Raw genomic sequence first — 25,187 nt, forward strand, 5'->3', positions numbered from 1 at the left:
AGAAGTAAAGCGCGAGGAACGTGGGCGAGCGACTCACGATTGATTTTGGTTTTAATAGGCCACGTTCGATATCATATTCTAACACGGCTCCGAGTCTTTCGGGTCGAAATTGTATATATTTTAAATTTCTTTTGTCTCTTAATTCTCAAAAGAGACTTGGATACAAAGAAAACGACGCCAAAAATAGAAGTTTGTCCTGAAAGCCTCGGAGCCATATTAGAATGTTGATATATCGAACGTGGCCTATTCTGCTTGGATGACAAATGGCGCGACTTTGTTCCGCCGTTTCGAGAGGCTGCACGATCGAGATGGCCAAGTCCACTCTAGCACCTCAAACACCTCAAGCAAACCTTCGATGGTCCAGTTCTCAAAGTTGCTCTTAGATATTGTTTTGCGACTATAATTACACTAGTTCCTCTGATTATGATCATATAGGTGAGGATATATTTCTCAAAACAACTACGTACTGTTGTTGATGACTGACGCTTGGACAACCTGAGCGGAAGTCGTCTTCAGAGCCAAGTAGAAAGTTTTTGTCAGACGATGGTGTTATAAACTGATTGCTCGGTTTAGCCGTGATGGTATCCCGGGTTAGGGGGTACTTCCTATAATAACCTATACGGGGAGGCCACGCCCCAAAGGGGTACCTTTTTGAGGCTTCACGTTATCAAAAGGTAGGAAAATCTGTCATTTAGGTATTTTAAAGGCGACGTTAATTGAAATATTGCGACGCACCTTATGGCTGTATCATTTCATTTATTAGGCACTACATGAAAATGACGAAAAGCCTTCTTTTTTTGGCGATTTATTCATATAACGGGCCAGTTATGAAAGTTATGTGAAAAGGGTATCTTTTTCAATTAAAGATGTACGAGAGGGATACCTCTTCTGTCAAACTGGTATAAAAAGGATAAGGGCTTGGACCTAGGGGAGGGGCCTCTCAGTATATAGAACTTTGTAGACTGCCCTCCCCCCTCCCCCCACGGAATGGTATTGGCTGTAAGACTTGTGTGATGTTGGTCAGTTGTAGTAGGTTTCCACCTGTACTGTTAGTCAAATAAAGCTGTTGTTTGACGTCCGTTGGTCGGTAGAGTTTACTCGTGAATAAGCCGAGCTCAGAACACAAATTTGTTGCACGACACGAATAAGACAACAAGACCAGAAAAAAACAATAAATAAATATACACATATTACTATCGCATATATCAGCCATGCAAGTTTTTATACAACTTGAAAAAGAATAAATTTTATTTCAATTCACTTCTGTCCCTTCCGGCGACCAAGCAACTCAACCTTAGTTAAGTCAACAAAATTTCCGTTTATATTATAAACAATATTACTAGACAATATAAATTTAAATACTCTATATAAGGAAAGCTAACGCCATTCATATCCAACTCTCGCGACAAAGCAAAACGCGTTCAAGATTCTGTCAATTTTACTGTAATTTTAAACTCTTCTCTATTAACATATATATTCTCATTCAAATTATAAACAAAAATCTCCAATGCCTTCTCCTGCCTCCTGTTAAGCTTCGTAACTATTTAACAATAAGACTACGAGCTGATAGTCAACAAGGCGCAGCCGAGATTACCATCAGCTCGTAGAAAACGGGGGTGGTCTAAATGTTTTAGTATAAATTAAGCGTGGTCTCATTGCATAAAAAAAACTGTCAAGTGGCACGTAGAAAAGAACTGTTTTACTGCGTTACATCAGGCAATTCAAACACAACGCGCGATATGCAGATGTGCATAGAAAAATCACGTGTACAAGACGTAAATCACGTCTACAACTGGTAGTATCTGCTGGTAATAAAGCAAAACAAATTCACGGATTAGGAACAGACAACGGTAAATTTATACTAAAAAGAATTTCATTTTTCACATTTGATCATCCAGACCAAAAGTTACATTTCTGTTGTGGAAGACCGACCGGGGGAGAGACGGGGAAGGAGGGGGGCGGGGGGGGGAGAGGGGTTCGAGACATTCGACACATGCTACGCCTCTCCCCTGACATGTTGTTCGAGACGGAGTTACATCTAGTGATTCTCCACGGAGAAATCTTACGTAGACTGTAGCACTCTACAGATTGTAGGAAGAACATATGCCTATTGATAGTTCTAATGCCAGCAAAAGGTTCATATTAATTGACAGGTGCCATTCAAAATCAGCTGGTGAGTGGTCATGCACGGTTTGCACTGTAACCACGGTTACACAACTCTCCACGCCTGATCCTGCGATATAACAGCCTGTCAATATTAAGCAATTATTGATACATCTTTACTGAATAGTTTTTTGTTTTTGCTTCGTGTGCCAATTAAAATTCCTGGACGCATTCCACGCAAAGCGCTCGTTATTTCTTTCTCAGCACCACTAGCAGATGGCAGGACGTAAAGAAGCCAAGGCAAAAGGCTTAAAACATTAGGCCAGCTATTTCACTTGACGACATCGTAGATTTTCTCAACGCATCTTCGCCTTCCTCTCCTACAAAAAAAGGGAGACAGCTTGAGTTACCATTAGCTCTTTAATTGAAAAGTTACAACTTCGACGGAAGATCTGTCAAGTCAGGATGTGTTTCAGACGAGGAAAAAACAGTGGTAAACAGAATATGTCTCATAAATCATACCTAGAGATGACAGTGCCTTTCGTGCTGCAAACTTGACTGACTGTACATCGCATCTGCTAAGGTACAACAGTTGGGGTACCGAGTCTTTTGCCTGTGAAATAACAATACCATGAGATGCAGCCAAACGGTCAGACACTGGAATAATGAATAAATCTCTGATTTTCTTGAAACGGCGATACCTTCTTCTCTCGTTCTTCTCTCTCAACGCCATTTTAACCAAAGATGTGAGGGAGAGAATGTCAGTTTAGAAATGTCTACTTCATGACAGTTTGCACATTTTAACCACGAGTTTCAAGCCACCAACCAAACAAACCTTTGGATTGTGGTATTTCTCCGTTTACTTCTAAAAGGCAACACTGGGTTTTGTTGCTTGGACACCTTTCCACAACTGTCAAACGTATTAAAAGTTTGCTTTGTTTTGATTTGCGTGAGCTATTTATCATAATCGATTCAACATTCTCTGACCAGTAGAACCAAAAACGTTTCGCAGCCAATCCGGGAGCCGGCAGACACAATTGTTTTGCCGCACTTGATCAGTGCACACCGGTCACGTGTTTCTAACTCACGCTCTGCATGGTTACTTCGTCCAATATATTACGATTGTTGCGATTGGCTGGATTTTACGAACCTGAAGAACTGTCAGAGCTACGCATGCTCCCTCACGTAGTCTCTCCTCGGACTCCTCAAGGGATTCAATACTCAAACCAATGGCCTGTGAAATATAAATAAAACTAAATAAATATGTGTCGCAAACTTTGAAGAAAATTACGGTGATCAGCTCTCTTTTTCAGTATCTTTACGTGAGAGATTACAATTGAGCACATCAAACAAGCTTCAGAGCTCAATCACCATCTGCCTTGCGATGAAATAACTTTCACCATGCATACATTGATGTTTTGTAACATTTTAACCTTTTTTCCAGTACCAAATTACATTTTCTAGGAAGTACGTGTATATAATCTCAGTATAGATGTCCCAATTAGTGAGGGACTTTATTTTGACATGATAATAACGTTCTAACGATCTACTTATCTTTGGTTGATCACGAGAAGACTGACACAGTATGCAAAAGCCCACAGTGTCTATGACAGCAACGGAGAGTTTTCCTTTTTTACTTTCGTTGAAAATACCGCAGGCAGTTGTTGACAAGTCGAGCAAGAGATTCCAAGATAAAGAAGCGTTACCCACCTAGCCTGCAGTGCAGGCACGAGTTATCGGTATTCGCTCGCGATCGAGTAAGTTCGCCGCCATGTTGTCTTGGAAAAATTGGGCGGGGAGGGGTTCCTTTTCGTCTTTCCCCAAGCCTCTTGCGAGTTTGAATCCAACATGGCACTCACTTTATCAAAATGCGCTCACTCGCCAAAATACGCCTGCGTTGCAGGCTATTAACCACCGGAATTGATATTGCGCTGTGTTCATGAAAATTGATGACTATTTACTTCTAATAAACTTTCACAACCGACCAACGTAAATGTTGCCATGTGAATTCTGGAATGGAATGCCAGTAATACTCCTGGCGCCTTCACTTAACAGAAATCGCGGCTAAATTCCACTGTGTTTCAACTTCATCGTCAAGGAAAACTCGAGAGGGGCGGGAAAGTTTATTACATTAAGGTCATGATGTCTAAGGAGTGCGGTAAGATTATCGTACACTGAGAACAGAGAACCAGATTTTCCACTCTACACAAAGAAACAAACTCGTAGAACGATACACATACGACAGCAAAACGTACGTAGCCCACCTTGTTTCTTAATTCAATGTTCTTTTTCAAATGTAGCAAATACGCCTCTGTTGGAAATGAAAGTACATATCATCAATGCTCATCAACATGTAACAACATGTAACAGATAAATCAACCGATACATTGATTACATGGGGTTGCGATAGCGTTACAAACAACGCTGGATGCAAGACGAACTCATTAATTTCAGCTTGTATTCTTTACGAAATTTAACAAGAAAAAACAAAACAAACAATCATAAATTCTCTTGAGGAAAGGAGGGTTCTGGGTGGAGAGAACTGCAGAAAAACCCTTCATACCTGCTGCCTGCGCCACAATGGAATCGCTATCGAGTAGAAGGCACAACACTGGACAAAAACAGGTCTTTGACAAAGGAATCTCCGTGTACTGTTTCAGCTGCGGACAACAAACTGTCATTATTATAAGGCGGTGTCTCAAAAGGACTGAAATCGATATTGACCGCGGTCTACACTTTCCCATCTAGACCAGCATCTAGACCGGTTACATTTTGCGGTGAAAAAGTTGCAAACTAAAATACAAAAAAAGTTACTATTTTCTAGTAATATTAGTTCAAGAAGATATTCACGTTATGGATGCGCCAAGAAGCCTGATGAGAAAAAAAAGGTAAAGAGGACGAGCAAACTTAGGTAGATTTAAGTTCAGCTCATCGCGGTTCCCAAGCAAAATGTCAACCTGTACAAACCAGTTACATTAAATAAATTAAATTTCTCTTGTTTGCCATATGATAAATATCTTATTAACCGAGCTTAGTAGGTCTGTATGGGAGAATCTTGATCTGCGTTCAGTCTTTACTCACGACCTCGGTCAAGATTCTCCCATACAGACCCCCCGCTCGGTTAACAAGAGCTAAGTACAAAACAACCTTAGTGACGGAAAGCTACGCGGCAAAACAGAATAACCGCAAACTGCCACATACTAGAAATGATTACTAAAAATAATTACACTCGTACTCTGACCCACAGACAAAGAGGCGTCACATCAGCCTATCAGCTACTTGTCTGAAATACAATTCACCTTTACTGTTTTCCATTTCTTTAGGAGTACAAATAACAAAGTAAAATGACTGACACTGGCTTCTTCAGGTTTCTTTTCAGAAGTGAATCGGTCCTGTATTTTGATAACTGGCTTCTTTGAAATTGTCGTGGCGTGACAACACAGACACACACACCAAAAAACATTGCTCGTAGACGAAAGAGTTTAAAAGAGGAAAGGCCTGTGCTATAGGAAAGCTGTAACGAGGGTAGAAAACTACAAAGAAACTGCTTCTTAGTTTACCTGCCCTACAACAGCATCCTTCTCAGTTGAACGAAGACGCTTACTGATCACGACTGTAAAAAGAAGATAAAACAACATGTCAGAAAGCATGCGAGCAGTACAACGATACTCTATACGGGTTAAACGGTTTGAAATGTTCGCCTAGCGAATGCACGCTACACTGACTCTAATCAAGAACGAACCCTGATGCAACAACCATTTGTATTTCAGTCCCAACCTGAACATTTAAGGGAAATTTACTATTTTCTCAGTAAGGGAAGCTGTTTCTCCTCAAGGCACTTAAAGAGTTTTCCATTCTCATTATCGAATCAGAAATGAGCACCGAAAACGGCGAAACGTCAGCTTGTTGTCATCAGCATACAATGTACGTCACGTTACAAACCAACAATAGTCAAAAACCGTGCCGAGTCAATATTCAAACACAACATCATGGCCTGCTGTGCCACGTGACAGACCACAAGCACTACTGACAAAAAGCGATCTAAGTATCCATTTTACGCATGCGCGTTTGCGGAATTTATGACTAGTATTTTAACTTCATCTTATTTATTTCCTGAAGTAACCAATGTTAACTCCGTCCCACTTACGTTCATAAGCGACTTCGTCGATATACTTGGACAAGTTGCGCCTGCAAAATATATATCGTAATTACTAGACATTTGCCTGTAGTATGAGCACTGTATATTTATGGTGATTGGAGTATTATGGCGAGTCTTGAGGCCTACAATGCGTTTAACATCACCTCTGAGGAATTAACATGTCGTTACTAACCTGCAACAATCCATGAAGTAATGTTCAAACTGGAACACAGTCACAATGTCTTCCTCTTCTGACTGAACGTCAGTTAAATTTGGATCCTGATGAATAACCCGCGTCACAATCACTGGAAAAACTACAAATAAATCCAGTTACACTCATCAACAAACAATCACTGCAGACAGAAAACTATCTAGAAATTTATACCATGATTTTACGACTGAAAACAAACTTTCATTGGCTGTTTGAGAACTGTTCTGACTTCGGATACCAGCGACGAGAGTAGCCGAGAAACAAAACTTGACAGCAGCGACAACATGACTTAGGCTACGGATCAAATCTTTTAATAAGAAAGCCATTTGTTGCCGTTGCTGAACATGGTTGTTGTTTAGCTACACGGAAGGTTTTTCTCAATCTCAAGGTACGCACAGCAAATAGTCTAAACGCTAAATGATGTATCCATAGCACTGAAAGATATCCAACTTCCAACTTAGAAGTCCAACACATCTGTGAGGTTACCACGAGGATATCATGATGGACTTAACCTGGAGGGAAGGACCTGGTTGGGCGTGGATTAGTGACTGCGGCAATCTTACTTAAGAAGTTTGGGGTTGTTCTACACATCAGAGGGAAAAAGACAACCTGACCATAAATGAAATCGGAAAGGCGGCACAAGACCGCTGTCGTTGGATGGAGACTGTTAAGGTCTCATGCATCCCACTGGGCAACGATGAGGAATGATGGAAATAATGTACATCGGAAAAAATTGACATAAAGTAATTATTGTGACACTGTCTTTTAATATAGCACAGCGTCTAACTGAGGGTCAGGAAGAGACACAAAGCTAACCCGGCTACATACCTGTATCGACCACTCTGTTGTAACTTTGCGTTATCTGTTCCTTGTAGGTGTCCTCAAATCCATTGACAAGTTGACCAGCTGTGGTGAATAATAACTGCAACAAAGAGCAAAGCGAAACTTTGGTAACATTGATAAAATGTTGAATCCTCATGGCACATCTTTGAACATTGTCTGTGGTGAGCTAGAATCAATCACTTATCTGAATGGTCACGCTTGGTCACGCTTCACAGAGAGGATTGTGTGATGATCCGTAAGGTAATAAGGAGCTAAGTCAATAACACACTTACCGAACCCTGGCATGTTTTCTCCCAAAGAGAACACAAAGGAGGACTTGATGACAAGCGAGGATTAACTACGAAGGAATCAAAGATCATTACGAACTTATCAATATCAGCTGTGCAGATAGCGCGAACAAACTTCTCAACTCTCTTTACAAGCAGAGTGCCCAAACAGGTCGGCGCCTATTAGCCCAAGCCTGCGTTGCAGCCGGACGTGTCACGAAATCACGAAAGGGGGTTTAGACTCTGCGACGCAGGCTAATTAGCGCCGGCTTTCGCAAAGTTTGTCAGATTTCCATGACAATCTGCCAGTGCCCAATTTATCCTAGTAGAGAAGTGAGGAGTGACTCCGGCCAGAAACCAAGACCCCCCATTCCCCATCAAACACCCTAACGATTCGGTCACTGTGTCTTTTAAATGTCTCTCAATAACGCAAGCAAGAATTCTCCAGAACATCGATTTAAATTAAAGATGCTTAATTAAGGCTGCAAATATCGTAGGTTTGGATCTCAATCAGAAACTCACTTTGCTGAAGCGTCAAGCCACCAACTGGATCGGTTGATAAAATGAATTTGATAAGCGTGTCCAGAACCTCTCTCTGCTGTCGCAATTTAGAAAGAGCTGAAATTTCCTGGGAGAAAGAAACGCAAACTTAGTTAGTAAGGTTAGTACACACCAAGGAAACGACAGAATAATGCGTGTTCAGTAACATTGAACATCGATAACGACAAATAATCACAACCCGCAAAATAGCAATGGAAAAAAAAACGAAAAACGAGAATATATCGTTAGCAGTTATGAGAAATCCAGCAAAACAAAACAAAACAAAGCAAGAAAAAATGAGAGAGAAAAAAATAATGCTAAGTCGGAGGGAAAAGATTGGTTAAATGATTGAAACACCTCCATTAATTTTGCAACCAACCCTCAATTGAAGGTATTTAAGTACAAAACAAAAGCACAAACCTTGTTCTTCATCGGCCCAAATGATCCAAGATACTATGAGAAAATGGTAGTGAAATCAGTTTGATAAATTGAACTAAGGTCGAAAAGAATCTTCCAAGAAAAGACCATTACAATGTAATCGAACCAATTATCAGCAAGATGGTGACTGTTTTACCAATCAGAAACTTGAACCAGGTATGACGATGTCGCTAAAGTGACAGTTATCGCGCACTTATTTACAGGTTAGTTGTTTTTGCCACGAATTTCGGGGTTGATTTTGTTGATAATTTGACCTCTGTTCTATGATTCCATAATCTGATCAAACAAACCTTCAAGACATTCTCAGATACAACATCAGAATTTTATTTATACGCCGTTTATCCTGTGACTTGCACTGACTTGGAGGAATGGTAATTCCCATTCCATTTAAGTGATAGAGTCTCCAGATAAAAACTTTTAAACTTACTATTTAAAAAAAAAAAACGACTCTACATACCCCAGATACCTCTTCACAAAACTGTAAATGACAAAGAAGGACCTGAAAAAGACAATTAAACCACTGAACGTGCTGCCTGAGTGAACAGAGCCTTTACCGTGAACATTCTCGTAAAAGTCTTTCTTTTAATTTCACAGGCGAAACAAGATGGGCGACTTAGGCTCCGTCCACGCTAAGCCGGATATTATAACTACTTCTAAGGGCGAAGTTGGTCCGTATTACAATCTAATGATTTTCGTCTCCACCATCAGTAGCCAATCCTCGTGTCATTGTGGCTCTTATGTCAAGAACTGTTGTACAAAATGAAACCATTATTGTTAAGTTCCACGTGATGTTTTAGAGCTTTGTCGCGTCACACTAACACCATCCAAAGCTCTTTTTCAAGTTTATCAAATTTAACAACACACTGTTACTTTATACACCTTGGTCGCATCACTGAAACAGGTTTGGAGTACATGCAACTTACCTTATCCAAAACTTTGTTCCCTACTGTAGCCTCTGAACCATACGAAGAGGAAAGATTGGGGCTTGTAGCCCGAGAAGATCGAGTCTTATAGCTGCTATGGTGTGGGCTTTCCTCTGACAATTCAGTTCCTCCTCCAATCCTTTTCCTTGGCGAGCTTGTGTTTGAGGGAAGACATTCATCTGATTTCTGAGCTGGCATCGCTAATGATGGCGATGAAAATATATCCGAAATACAACTCGGCGAGTCATCTATAGAGTTCGTATCAGCGTTCTCTCCATGTTTTAGTTCGTCGTTTTGAGAAACGCCCTCCACCATTCCATTTACTCCCTTCCCACTACTGGGGCCTGTGTAATTTGACATCATAAAGTCTACAAGGTAACTAGCATCAGCCGAACCCTCCCCTGCACAGTCTTTATTATAGTCATCAGTGCTGTTATAGCCTGTATCGTGACAACCGCTCCCCCCACTAGCGGTACTGCGAGGGGTGCTTTCGGCCTCATCCGCGGCATCCTGCTCTAAGAAATCAAAACTCTCAAGCGCGCTTTCCACGGACAGAGACATGGACGATCTTGACAAGGAACATTTCTGGCAATAAAAATAAAAATTACGTGTACTGAGTCAAAACACGCTGTCTTAATACAACTGATATCTAAGCAAAGTTTCTACTTTAGCCTGCCTACATGGCAGGATTTCGTGTGCGCCAGTGTTATGTTTCAGCGGCGGAGTAACTGAAGCACTCCTCCGCGTAATCCCGTCATTTACGCAGGTTTTGTAATGTAGTTACGCAGGTTTTGCAGTTACGCAGGTTTTGCCGACTGCCGCTCACATTGTAGCCATTTGGCATCTTGTTAAATCCCTTTAGCAATGTACGCGAAAATGGCGCTCGCAATTTGTCTCACAGTTTGTGTTTGATGTACCACAAGTTACCGGGCAAATGTGTCAGTGACAAAAGTCTTAACGGGCTATAGCGACAAACTAGGTTCTGGATGTTCCTCAATACTGTATATGACTTCAGGAAGAGTCGAAGCGAAGCATTACACGCGCTGACCGAATGCACAGCATAGGTTTGCAATCTATTGAAATTTCCATTGCACTATTAACTCATCAGTAAATCAGTAATGAATATTTTATACACAGTGTACCTTGACAAGCTCCTCAAGTTTCTCTAGAAGTGTAATGATACCCTCAAGCTCAGGAAATTGATCTACGAATGTAAAAGTCATTTAAGTGTTAATTTAAGACTTGTTGTACTAAAACCAAATCATATGCCTTGTGCCTAACACACAACAGTGTCAATAAATTAACTTTTAAGTATTTCAACTCCCTTAGGATGGGAAGAAAGTCTACTCTGGACCTGCACTCATTATACATAATTATATTCCTTGATGAACAATGGCAATCATATTAATCAATTAATCAATTAATAAAATAATAATACAGATAACAATAATTTTTTAATAACAATTTTATTTACAACTCATCAAATAGTTACAAAATAAAATATTGAAATCATACTACTACTACTACTACAGTACTACTACTACTAATAATAATAATAATAATTAATAATAACAATAATAATAATGATAATAACAATAATAATAATAATAATAATAACAATAACAATGTTAAGGCAACAACAGTTAATGATCTTCTTTCAGCTGTTTATCTTTTTCTGGTGAATAAAAAGATGACAAACAACTAACTACCATTGCGTGAACAAGTGCCCTTCTGGAAAAAAACAAAAAAAAACAAAAGAAACTCTAATTAAAACTAAACAAAGAGCACTCCAAATCTGTCGCTGTCAGGGGATTTGGTGTTGACAATATGTTATGTATATTGCTGCCTAGCAACTAAAGCATTGATAACGGCAGGCTCACTTTTAAGAATGAACAAACCTTTGTTAGTCTGCAAGGTGGGAATTAGATGCTGCAGCGCACTGTCCAGAGATGTCGCATGACGGAATTCCTGGGGTTCCTCTGGAATAATACCATTCATGTCTTCAGTAAGATCTGTGTCTACCATTTCTGAGGCATCTGTCAGATCTTCAATCACAACTTGCTGTAAAAAGCAATACTGTAATTAACGGGATTTTCTTAATAATTTTTTTCCTTTTTTCTTTCATCAAAGTTCAAAAAGTCTGCCAGACTTCATGACTACTTTTGATTCAGTCCAGCATGCAAAGAAAGTCTTGTCAGATAGCCCAGGGCTAATGGATTTTCTACAGTAGCTGGGCTAGTATTAGATTCTCTACTTTGCTTGCCTAACAAGGAAGTGGACTTTTTAGGGAAAATCTTTGAGGAAATTCAAATTATGTAAGATGCCATTGTAAATATTAACGTTATTTTAAATTACCTCATCGTGTCAGCGAGAAATATTTGGGAAACTAGCAAAGATGACTTTTGCACTAGTCATCATAAGATAGAGCTTGCCCAAAGTTCAAAGTTTCGTTGCTCCCTGATCAGCAACATCACCGTAACATACATGTAATAGCAGGACATATCAACATAATAATTCCTCTGCATGATTTTAATATGCTTCCTTTACTTGTGCCTAGAAAAATCTGTTTCAGATCAAGACTATTCTGCTGAGATGACCTGGTCCTTTCTTCTCATCACCTGACTAAGTGAATTTGTTACATCACAGCTGTGAGAAATTAAAAATAGATCACAGACACCTACCTCATCTACATGTAAAGGGAGGCCGTCATCAGTAACGATGTCGTTTTCCATCACCTCATTAGGGCTGATAAACAAAACAATAATAACCTAGGTTATTAATTAAAAGGTTTTCCTGTTTCTGCCCAAGTCCTCATATGTGTGGTCAGACCAAGTCCTTGGTACACTTCAGTAATGTAACAAATTTTACAACTTAAGTTTGAAAATAACACTGCTATCCTTTTAAAAACGTGTTGCTATCCCCCTCCCTACCCAAGGCAATGTTGAGAATCAGGAGAAAGTGCAGGTAGTAGTTTTCAACATTGTGTGTGTGGGGGGGGGGGGGGGGGGGGTGGGGGAGAGGTTGGTTATGAAGCTGTATTCACGTATGGCATGCGTGCAAAAGAGCCAAAAGTGCAAATTTGTCCCAAGACTTTTGTCCACGGTTGTAGCTCTTACTCAAGACATAACACACTAATTCTCTGTACAGTCCATTCATATTGAATCTTCTCTTGTATGTAAGGTTTGTTAGGCTTGAAAATTACTTTTGCCTTTAAGTTAACAGAACTTGGGTTTAAATAATTGTTAAATGCCAAAATATTCGGCCCAGCATGACTTCCAGCCAGAAATTCCCGCCATGTAAAACAATTAAAGTTGTTGTGGTTATTTTGCTCAGCTTCAAAGGTTATTCCACCATTACACTGGCTTTTCTATTTCTCAACTCTAACATTTCCACCACAAATTCTTATTTGAGGGAGGACACACATGAAAACAAGTGGCTTTACCATAGTAATTTACCTGTTTTTCTCTGTAGGGCTGCCAGCAGAGGACTCAGATGACGTTGTTGTAGCAGCCTGAATGAAAATAACTTCTGAAAATAGACTCTGTCTTTTCATGCGCAAGGTGTTCTCTTCCTTACCAGAAAGAGGCCTAAAAGCAGATAAATGAGTGCTCCTTTAAGATCAAATGCCAGAATCAAATCAAAAACACATAAGTTTATTAAATGCCACATATTTTTAAACATGCTCCAAATTGTACCTTGATCATTGGAAACTCAGCAACAGACCGAGTTTGAAACAGTATCTGAACCATATACTGTAAAAAGGACAGGGGTGCTTGTCGGAAATTTTGAAGAGGTACCGATTCTGAAACAACACATTATCTCCTGTAATATTTTGTTCAGCTCAATACTCCAAGAGGTACAGCACCTTTTGAGGCTGAATACCCTGAGAGGTACCAAACCAAGTTTTCAATCCCTAACAGGTACGACAAGCACCCCAGTCCGTTTTATATGGGAATCCCCCCCCCCCCCCACCCCAGTATCTGATGTGGTAAACTTAACATAAGTTCACCCACCTCCATTCCACAGTCATCTTAAGTTTCATTGAGCCTGTGCTATTTAAAGGTACAGAAACTACCTGAACACCAAAAAAGAAACAAAATAATGGTTGAAATGAGTGTATATACATTAACTGTTAATTAGTCATTAACTGATTAACCCCGTCTGTTATAGATTGAAGAATTAATCAATTTTTGGCGCTAAAGAGAGATTTGATTTAGGTCTGGGCACAGAGCAAACTGACGGACTGTGAGACCGATTTCGCACACCAAACATGATCCTCTTTGAAGAAATTTTTTGTGTTAAAGAAGTTCGGTTCAAAAAGTGTAACCTGTCTTCTTGCTAAAAACCCTAACAAAAACCCCTGATTTAAATCTTAAGAACACTTGGTGATAAATCACGAAACAATTTGGCAACAAAAACAGCTTTAAATTTTAGTGGGCCGTACAATAGAATACGGCCCGCTAAATTGACCAATCACAGTGCGTGCGCTACTATCTGAGAGATATAATAAAGTTAGATATCATGACATAATACCTGTGGTCTGGCTTTTATGTAGTTTCTTGACCTCAAAAGAATGTTCCCAATTTGAACATTTGCTTGGATTTTTCTCATTTCAATTACCTGCATTCACGCATAACAATCATTAGTAAATAAACCCATTGTCAAAACATACAGCACAAACGTGATTCTACAATTTAATACCTACCCTGATAGAAAAGTCATCAGTTATCGACGGCTTCAAGGTAAACTGTAGAAAGCAAAAATAAAAGTCATAATTATAATGTAAGATTTGGAAATTCAAGAAATTCCACTAGTTTCCCTAAATGAGCCTTGATGCAGCCAACTGTTTTTGCCCAATATTACATTCAAACTTTGTTAAGTCACCAGCAGGTTATCAGCGATCCATATTGGTTTTTTCTCCAGGTCCTCAGCTGGGCAAGTATGCCATATGACATACTGTACTTGCTCTGGCAATATTTTACTTACCCATTCAATAGGGAAGAATTGCAATTGAACAAAATATACTGTAAATAGAAAGTTTACTTTTTTAGTATTTTCACATGACCAGTCTCGCAGAACATGTCCATAGTTGTGGCAGTTGATGTCGTGGATTTGGCAAACACAGAAAATCCAGGCACAAATGAAAACCAAGGCCTCTTTGACTGCCATGAGGATTAGTCAGAAAGGAACGCTTTCGCTCTTCCTGCTCGTATTTGGATTGTTTTTCCGAAGTGTTAACATTACTAAATGCCACATCCTGATCAAAAATGCTGATGCAATCGTGCTACATGTTTCCGTGGATGCAGACGCAGTGCAGAGCATCAGTGGTTGAAATGAAAATTGGGAAATACCGCATTATCAAAGACGGCGGGAAAAATGATGATTTTTATCGCAAAAGAAAGCTGCAAATCTTTCTCGGTTTTCTTAAAGTTGCAAACATATAACCAGTGGTTAGAATTTAGGGAACCCATAAGAAAATTTAAGAAATGTTTTATTTTTTGGTAAAGTCAAACTAAACTCGTCCAGTGGACAACTTTTTGTGTTGTTTTGGTCATCCATACAATTTTTTAGTTGTCTTGCACAACTGGACAACCACGAATATGGATCTGGGGGTTGTAAGGGACCTCCAGACTGGAGCACATGAAGAAGATTGCATACCAGTATGACTTTCAAATTTTAATCCTCTTTCACTACTAGTCAGAGTACATGCATATTATACTTACCTCACTGTCTGTCCACTTTTGTCCATCTCTTTCTACCTTGCATCTTGCTTTCCATTTGAAATTACTTCCATGTTTAATGTGTATCTGAGAATGCAATGAAAGTAAAAAACCTTACACAAATGCATGATGAAAAAGGTTTAACAAGACAAGGACAATCTAACTTTTTAATTATTATTCAACTCAACTCCAAGAAGTAAACATTAAATTTTTGTCACAAATAAGTCAAACAGCATTTGTCAAGGACATGAAGTTAGTTTCTAAAATTATTTTGAATAGTAGATTCCTTGCTAAGATTTAATTTGTAACTCATTCCGTATTTTTAGCTTGCCCAACAGGCTTGCCAAAGCACTATGAAGTTCTTCAAGACTATCTCAAATTAATTAAACTAAGATTTTTTTTCCACAATTAATAGTTCCTATTTTATTCTTTTTGTCATTCTTCAGGATTTTTTGGCATAACAGGAACATCAATAGTTGTATTGTTAAGAGACAATTCTTTTGAATTAGCCGATTAAATAAGTGACGCTAGAAAATACTTACATCATAAACATCACCACTGCAGAGTCTTCCAAAGGCTAAAAGAGCTGAGAAAAAGTAAACAAGAAAGGACAACACTGTTACAGGGCTTGAAAAAAAAAATGAATTTCAGTTTACCCTTGGGACAAGTAGCACTCAAATTTTGTTGCCCTGGGCAAATCTTAGTTTGCTCTTTTAATAATTTAGTTGGCAGATGACTTGCTCAAAAGGAAAACCTACTTGTCTGGGACAATGGCACGGCACGTTTTTTTGAGCTCTGCTGTTAGCCATCAAAAACACGTTGGAGTTGACCATCACTTTTATGAACCTCACCAAAACCATGATGGAAATTACCACCTGAATTGGTTATTTTTTCATAAACAAGGAAATACATGTACCTGGCCTTGTTGTATTAATATTGTTTTGATTCACTGTAGCAAAGTTTGGAAAAATAGCTCAGAAAATCCTTGTTGGAGATTCTATAGTGTTATGTAAAACTATATGTAATATATCCTACCTTAAAAAAAAAACACACTTCATGTCCAGAGTGCAGGATGCAGGCAATTTAACTTGTTAGAAATGATGTGAGTGAGCACATTCTCCAACGTAGAATACACATAATATGGAAATGTACCTATTGTTTTGATGTCGCTCCAAATATGAAAAATTATTAATAGACAGTTGTAACAGAAATGTTTGCCAAATGGTTAAAGTTAAGGAGAATAAATCAACAAAATGCACTTTACTAGCACATTGCTTAAAAAACGTCGATAAAAATTTTATTTTCTACCTTGAGATAAAGATCAGATGGTATACAATGTACATTCTTTGATGTAACAAGTATAAAATAATTTATAAAAATATATATCAACAGGATACTCACCATTTAACTGAAACCTAAAAACTCCCAGTTTAGATTCAAGCTCTTCCTCAATAGCACACATTTTCTGAAAAAAAAAAAGGTCAGCTGAAACTCAGCCAAGCAACAGATACTAATAAAATTTGTCCCAGAAAAATCACCTGCCAACATCTGTAAAAATTATCTACTCCTTCTTTGTTATAAAATTTCAAATAATTGTCAACAGTGGATAAAACAAAGAGAAAATTGAACCCTCTAAAGCAAATAATAACAATTATTAGTTAAATAGTGAAATCTTAATTTTTCACTACCTGTAAGTCAACATAATAGAAAATACAAATATTTATTAACAATTTTTGGACACATGGAAGGCTCAGGGTGTATCTGTAGCTTTATGGGTTCAATAGCCATAACTTCCCAACAACTGTCATTGAAAAGTTATCAAAAGTACACTAACAGGTAACATCCAGGAAAAGCTCTGTTCATTGCGTGCTAATGATCCAGCTAAAAAGAACCATATTGTCTAAACATTCTAATTTAAAGCTACAGTAATGGCCATTTGTATTTCATTACTGCCCCAAACAAAATAATGGGAAATTTGCAGAGGGTAACACAATTTATTAGAGATGTAACATAGTAAATGGTTTGAACCCAGGAGTATCAGTAGTTCGTATAGTATGATCGTCCGGGTGAGGGTAATTCTGAAAAGTCAACTGTTGTTGGTGACTGACATTTCGACAACCTGAGTGGTTCTGTTCATTTCATGGACGTTCAACGGACCAGACTTGTAACATCATCGACTGATAAACACCATTCACTTGACTCTGAAGATGACTTCCACTCAGGTTGTCGAAATGTCAGTCACCAACAACAGTTCTTTTCAGAACTACCCTCACCTGGATGATCACACCATACAAATTATTAGAGATGTGTTGTAAAATTTTTAATAAACCTTGAGTTTACGACAACAACATACCTCTGTACAAGCATTGATACTGGTTCGACACTTGTCTTGGCCTCCTTTAGATCCTTGAAATGTCAATGCATTGAGTAGGTTATGTGAGCCTGTGAAGCACAGTAAAAGTACACTATAAAAGGTAATAAATGGAAGACACTTGTCTAAGATGCACAGGCGCAGGCTCAACTTTGGGAGAACTCAAAATAAAAAAACAAACTGATCCATACACCAAAGTAGTTTACTTTTCTCCCAAACCCAGTGTCAGATATCTGGTACATACCTCACTGATGAATTCATAGTCCATGCAGCAATAATGAATATTTGCCTTGATTGATATAATAATTACTATCAAGTCCTACAAATTCACCGTGTGCTTGAAGCTTGATAGCGATCTCTCCATTATTCTTGTAGTCTTAAAATTTGCACACCATCAATCTGCTTTTGTTTCAATTTGTTCATTCATACTTTCAATAAATATTATTCCAGTTGTTTCTGTTATTTCAAATAATTCAACTATATTTTGATGATGTCTTGTTATCAAGAAATTAGCTTCCAAAAGATAACTACTGTCTACTTATAAAAATAATGCACTGTACCTTCTCGCATCTTTTCCTCATAAAGGTACAGTTGAAAAATTTCATCAATCTGCAAAAATTAAAAATTAAAATAACTGATGATTGCAAACAATCCTGAGAGAGTCAATGACAGCCATGTTGAATGTACAATTAAAAGAAGGTGCTTAGAAATCTTCCATTTATTAATGTCATCCAACCTGGAGTGATGATGTCCCATAAAAGCTGAATAACTATTGCTCGGTATACATTTACTTTGTACAGGTAATAACCAAACAATAGTGAAAAAGCGTAAAACCAACTGACAAAATGATTCAATTTAGAACAAATAACTAAAAGATGGCGAAGTCTAGTTTGTTCTCACAAACCTGCAGTAACCTGGACTCTATCAACCTACATTACAAAAAAAGACAAAAAAATTAATTTCAAATAAACATCAAAACTCATATTAGATGGTCATATACTAATTGTCTAAAGGTCATCAAAGTATTATTAAGGGCTGTAATGCTTCTTGCCTTTAAGTGAAAACGGAGGACGAAAAATGTTAAGAATGAAACTATTCTAACTTACTTTATCCTTTGCTCAACAATTCTCTTTCTCTGAAAAGAACATGTCATACATTTAGTTAGATTCCAAAGTGCATAAATAGATAAAATTCTCTTTCAGATGCTAATTTTACCATCAATAACTTATCAGTGAATTAATGGCATTTCTTAAAACATTTCTAAGAAGAACCTCTACCTGGCACACTTGAGTAGTAATTCTTGGCTCAAAAAAATAATATTCGTATACACATACATGTACAGGTCAAATGCTACTGCCACAGTGGCAGTAGCATTTGTATTTTGGTGAATAAAAATGAAATTGACTGCACTTTCACTTTCTGCTGCAGAATTGAAAGTAGAATAGAAATGCCAAACAAAAAACAAGACAATAGTCTATTTAATTACCTAGTCAAGTTGGTGATTTCAATGACAAGTTATCACGGGTATAAAAAATCGAAAGATATTGCTATCGATATATATTTTTTCTTGTTCTGAGATTTATAACATTATCTAGCTGAAGAAAATAATTATCTTCAAGTTGCGATATGTTATTCATTTAATTTTTGTTGCCAGCACATACAGGTCAAACCAGTATCCAGGAGAGCTAAATGAATTGTATCTAAAAGCATTTTGATAAATACCTTGGGCTCTACACTATTCAAAGCATCTTCAAGATATCTGCCATATTCACTGAAAAAAATTCAAATGCATTTACCACATGGTTGTACAAACATTAAGTTCTCTTTACAGAATGGTACACAATTTTATTTCATTGTCTGCAACACTACATCTAACAATGTGTAGAACAAGACAATTTAGCCACGTCAAACTTGCCACTGTAACAATTACAATCATGTCATGTCACCAGAAGGATAAAAAGACTAAAGTTTGAACACAACCTGGGTGGTATATTAGAGTTGCACATATCTTTGATTTATAAAGCACAAGAGTGACAACAGATAAATGTACAGTATCTCTACTCCCCTGGTTGGGATGCTAGTCCATTGCAGGTAATAACATGATTTTGATCAGGTTGCCAGGATAAACCACCACTAGCAAGAGGCACTAAAGTTCCTCAACCAAGAACAAGACACAGTGATCCTGCCCAGGACTTGAACCAACAAGCTAACCTCAAGGCCACTGCAACCCCCATCACTGTCATCATCATCTATCATCTAAACGCAAATTGCCACATAGAGCATGACAACAGCCCCCACACTGAGAAACCTTCTGTTGTTTGTTTACATCATTATGTTTTTTTTAAATATTTATTTTTTTACCTAAGAGCTGACTGAAGTTTACCAAACAGGCTCGTTGTATGATCAATCCTTGGATACTTCAATGCTGGTTTGGCCCCAAAAATTCCAGAGTGTTTGCGTCGTATCTGTGAATGTTTCCTCTCCAGCTCAGCAGGGCTTTGATGTGCTGTTAAGGGTCTGATGCGAGATGCCCCAGCAGCACCCACTGATTGGGACCTTAACGGTGTGCTATCAATATGGTGCCCACGTTCCATTCTCATAGAGCGAGAGTTTCTGTTTGATACTGCTTTGTGATTTGCACTCTCCTTTCCCTAAAGACAACAATAACAAAAATATTAAGGACTGATAGGAAAACTCTTAAAAGATTGTAAAACCCTGGCTTTCGAGATCAAGAAGAATATGGCTCAAGGGTTTTTTCCCTCAAGCAGACGATATAAAAATTCAAAGGAATCTAAGTGTTTTCTTTTCACTCTCTCATCTTCCTTCAAGTACTCTTCTACCTTTTTCATCTTTTTTTTATTTTTTTCATCACTAGAGTGATTATTAAGCCTTTTAGAGTCAAAGAGAAAAAAAATCAAAAATCAAAGTGTGTAGCTCACAGGTATTAAAGGGTTTTAAAGCATGTTTCCTAATCCTATAACATTTTTCATGGTTTAAAAGACAGTCACAGATAAAGTATCTACAATCTAAACTGACCCCCACAAACTTTCATACCTTAACTTCCTTAACCTCTGAAAAGGGGTTTTTAGGTTAATAATTGCTGTTCTGACTGAGTGAATGTTATATGAATCCCATGTCATTTCAGGAAGGGATAAATTCAAAATATAATGCAAACCATTTGATAAGGCTAGTAATGCTAGTTGGTAATATACAGTGGAATCCGAGTTTTTATGAACCTCAAAGAGAAACAAAAATTCTGGTTCAAGGTGTCAGGAGGTTCAAAAAGCGGAGGTTAAATAAATTAGACTTCCACCATAGTTGTTTGGATTGACACAATGCATACTGCAGGAATAACGGCATTTTAGATTGTTCCTCAATTGACAACCAATCTTGTTATGATGATAATTATGAGTCAGTATGATTGGTTAAGTAAGGTTAGCAAAAACTTAATTCAGGTCTAAAACAATGTGTTACTCAAAAACTTCTTCATCCCAGCTTTATCAGGCATGTATACAAAATCACTGGGAGCTATCACAGCATTTCTTTTTGACAAGACAGCAGCAATCATACACATTCTTGAATTAATATACCACTACGGCTAAAAACGATATTGTATCTACACTACGTTGAAGATATGGGGTCTCCATGGTTACAGCATACGATGGACCGTTCTATAGTTAATGTGAGCTAGCGTATTTACTGATATCTTATTTGCTGTAAAAATAACTACTACCCTTTAAATTGGGACATTTCAAAGACACTATTGCACCAAAAAGGCCCATTGGGACCATAATGACATCAATATAATACTTTATGTAAATACATCATACAAAGGAATTTAAGAAGTTTACAATGCACATACACCATAACAATGAGAGTTAAAAATATCGGACCAAAACAAGTATTTTTACAATATTTGAGTGTGTGCACCCTATTTTACTGTTCCAAATCTGAGATCTATGTTAATGCATTGTTTTTTTGGCTCCTACTAAGTACAAACCATTTGCTGGATGATGTAAGGTTTAAACAGATTATACAGACCCATGCTGTTAAATTTCAATTCAATTTGAACACACACCTTCATTGCAAGTTCAAGACGAAGCTTATATTGAAAGCTTGACATTTCTGGGCTATTATAAATACGAGACGATCGTAAACACGTTATACCAGGAATTAAAAACAATACAAAATACATTCCAAGTTGCCTTTGAGTTAACTCACCACTGGAATCGATAGGGAACCTTTTGAAAAATAAATTTTCTTACACTGTACACAATTGTCCCTACAGAATTAAGATGACACTCCATGTACATAGGAGGTCACAACCACGGCAATTTCGAGCTTAACCACCGCCAAGTCACTTTACGTCTGAATAAAAAAGCCACAAATAAGATTTAATTTTGAAAAGGACGAAACAGCTTCAGTGAAAAACAACTTAGCACCAATCCAACAAAACAATATAAACGTGTTTATTGATGATTTTTCGTGTGGTTCATACACGCCATTAAAAATATATCGAATTTCCTTCCCGCTGTTCATAGTTGCGACAAAAATCGCGTAGTTTTCCCGAGAATAATGAACTGAAAAAAGTAAAAGGGGGAAGGATATACCCCTGGATCACCACTGAATGTCCTGAACAAAAATTAAAGCTATAAAATTCGAAAACCGAGACGTCATTTCACAAGAAACTGTATCTGATTACTCGAAGTACACCGTGCGAGGCATGAGTCGCCTTATTTTCCTTCATTTAGAGAAAACACTCACCATTTCTACAGTTTTATCGTCCTTCATTCATCGGGAGAGTTTCCTAAATGCTTAGACAACCAAACTGCACAGATTTTCCGGAAACACGACTTGGGTCAACTACATCTTTTCTATTTACCTATGAGCGGCTTCAGCGAACATGGCGGCAAGTCACGTGGTAAGCTATCTTCAAATAAGGTAATAATGCTAAAATCCAATTCTAAACAAAACAATTCCATGTTATTAAATCAACGCAAGCCAGCTCACATAACATTTTTGACTCCCAGAGGTACGCAAACTAAGCTAGGGCTGTTTCCTATTTCCTCCTGAACGATGATGTAAGCAAAAAAAGATGCTTGAAAAAGCCGGTCAGTTAGACACTTCGTTTCAGCTAGGGGTCTTTGTTGAGGGCCGGCTTAACATACAGTGTGGAAGAAACACGAGCCCGGGAACACGAGCAATCAGAACTTTCCCAAAACCCAGGCACTACAAAACCTTCTTTATATGTAAACCGCTCGACTTCTGATTATTTTAAAATAGTTATTTCTTCAAACGAATTTTCGACTTCTTTTCATGGTGGTCATCTCAAGCGTGACTCATCCACTCAACAGGAAGTTTATTGAAAACTCTGATGAGCGAGTTATTTATGACGACAACTAGGTGCTTCTTGCGGTTAACCCACTTCAGCCATCAAAGTCATCATTACCCTGTTCAGTGACTCGAAGAATCACCCTCAACAGTGTGTTGTTATTAATGGCACAGCAATTAACCAGTTATACAGCACGTGCGTAGTAAACTAAATGCCGCAAAATTTCACAGAGGCTTGGGAAACGTGATCATTACATAACACTACGTCACAACGTCTATTTGTATATGATGTCACGATCGTAGATAACAGTTCGAGATATAACAAAGGAAATCAATAAATAAATACTTACTTCGACTCTTCTGTGTCTACTTGTGTATCCGTGGCGTTTTGGGGCCGTTTTAAACCGCACGGACTGACACTAGTATAATAAGTAACGCACTCAGACACAGAAGAATCGAACTCAACAGGGGGCTCCGTCCACACTGCACCCGAAGAAATTTGAAAACGCCGGCTTTAGCTGGCTTTGCGTTTTAGGCCCCATCGTCCACACTGCACCAGAGAAAACGCATCAAACGTTTTCCGTCCTCACTACGCCGAGAAATTCGAACAACAATCATCACCCGTCATTTTGGATTTGTGTTTCAGAAAAACTCCTGCAGGGAAATCACATGATTCTCGCGATGTTATCAGTTTCCAAAACTCCGTTTTCAAAATTGAGTGTTTTCCGTCAATACTGAAACACAAAGCCGATGTTTTCAAATTCCTCTGGTTTGAAGAGCGTTTTCGAAAAGTTCCGTTTTCGTGACGGATTAGTGCCGACGGTCGGTGTAACCTTAGAAAGAAAGTACGTTTTCAAATTTCTCCGGCGTAATTTGGATGGGGCTTAAGTCTTTTTACTAAATTCCATTTCCATATTTCGAACTCTTACATACGATCGCTACATTCCCATGCATACTCTTAGGTTATATTTACGTTGCTTTTTCGCGCCGGACCCCGACTAGCTGAACGCCTGTAAGAGGTTTAAAAGAATCGAAGAGAAAAATATTTCGACGATACTCCAACACATAACATGAAAGGTCGCACTTCACTCCCCCTTTCTTGGAGAGGAAGAGGTCTGGCTTATGGACTCAGATCAATTTGGTGGTCGTGTTTAAAAATTAAAAAACTAGCTAAAAGACTATCTAGAAGGTATTTACAAAGAAGAGAACTATTGATTACAGAAATAATCCGTGGGTACTCCCATAAAAATTGGGTGGGGGTGTGCGGCCTGCTTCGCAAAAAAACCCTTACCCTAATTATGACCAAAATCTGCGATTTTCCCTACCCTATTTATGACCTGACCAGAAATTCGATACCCTATTTATGGCCGTTGTAGCTGGCACAGTTGCTCTAAACACAATTTACTGAAGGGCTTTTGTTGGTGGTCTTATCGATAATGATCGTTATAATGATGAAACAGTAGCTTCTTCTAAAAAACATAATTCATTCATCTTAGGAATTAAGGTAGGGTAGCAGGTTCATTCGGTCTCTAGCCTATCTGTACACCTCTCCTCTAGATTTCCATTGCTTCACAAGTAAAAGGAAATAGTCACCCACTCCTTTCTGAGGCAGCCTATTCGGTCTCGTGACTCGTGTGACTGAGGTATCTGAAGCGAGCTTGTGTGTGTTGTGTCAGGACATTTTCTCGTAGTTCCTCATCATGGTCAATAAAAAACAGGATCAAGTTACCTCTAGTAGCTTCCAGATATCGATGCGAAATAACTTCTCTCTTTTTGTGTCATAAATTTTAGCTAAGGTTATGTTAAAATCAATGTTTAAGACTTTCTTCAGTTTATACCGACCACTGATCGTCATCAGGTTTTCAAAACACTCGATCAGTCACCAGCCGTTGTTGTTTTCAGTTTCCTGTTATGAGTCCTTAATTAGCATTTAGTCCTTTGCATGTATTCAAAAACTGATCGTCTGGGTAACTGAGAATTTGACTAATAGCTGAAAATTGGTCAAAATTCTAACTGTCGTGGCTGAGAAATGACGATTCCCCCACGGTGGGTACTCTACAAAGTTTTGTTCGGGGAGGTCCAACCCCTTACTCTTTCGTTTACTATTGTGATCACAGTCAAGGTGCCCCTTTCGTATTCCTTTAATTGAAAAAATGTACCCCTTTCATACGCTCCCATAACCGCCAAATAAAGGAAATCACTAAAGAAAGGAAATCTTCTTGTCATTTTCATGTAGCGCCTAATAGATGAAACGATACGGACATAAGGTACGTCTGCTCGAAATATTTTAATTTAATACTTCT

General features: G+C 38.2%; 1 protein-coding gene across 1 annotated transcript; it reads right to left on the reverse strand.

The window, feature by feature from the left end:
- Positions 1–1,230: 1,230 nt before the first annotated feature.
- LOC145499379 (rho family-interacting cell polarization regulator 2-like) lies at positions 1,231–24,650 on the reverse strand. The gene is made up of 31 exons (XM_081478898.1): positions 22,318–24,650; positions 19,915–20,204; positions 19,276–19,324; positions 18,660–18,688; positions 18,458–18,482; positions 18,114–18,162; positions 17,536–17,624; positions 16,584–16,647; positions 15,725–15,768; positions 15,186–15,269; positions 14,168–14,209; positions 13,996–14,082; positions 13,476–13,537; positions 12,918–13,049; positions 12,144–12,207; positions 11,361–11,523; positions 10,605–10,666; positions 9,463–10,047; positions 8,997–9,038; positions 8,522–8,554; positions 8,084–8,189; positions 7,568–7,632; positions 7,281–7,374; positions 6,435–6,555; positions 6,251–6,291; positions 5,664–5,716; positions 4,667–4,763; positions 4,368–4,414; positions 3,254–3,337; positions 2,626–2,716; positions 1,231–2,483 (listed from the first exon to the last, which is right to left on the reverse strand). Exons 1-31 carry the CDS (start codon positions 22,342–22,344, stop codon positions 2,413–2,415), a joined length of 2,892 nt encoding a protein of 963 aa, XP_081335024.1. The 5' UTR covers positions 22,345–24,650; the 3' UTR covers positions 1,231–2,412.
- Positions 24,651–25,187: the final 537 nt, after the last annotated feature.

The sequence above is a fragment of the Orbicella franksi genome, chromosome 10 (genome assembly GCF_964199315.1).
Source record: "Orbicella franksi chromosome 10, jaOrbFran1.1, whole genome shotgun sequence".
In the NCBI taxonomy this organism is placed as follows: domain Eukaryota; kingdom Metazoa; phylum Cnidaria; class Anthozoa; order Scleractinia; family Merulinidae; genus Orbicella; species Orbicella franksi.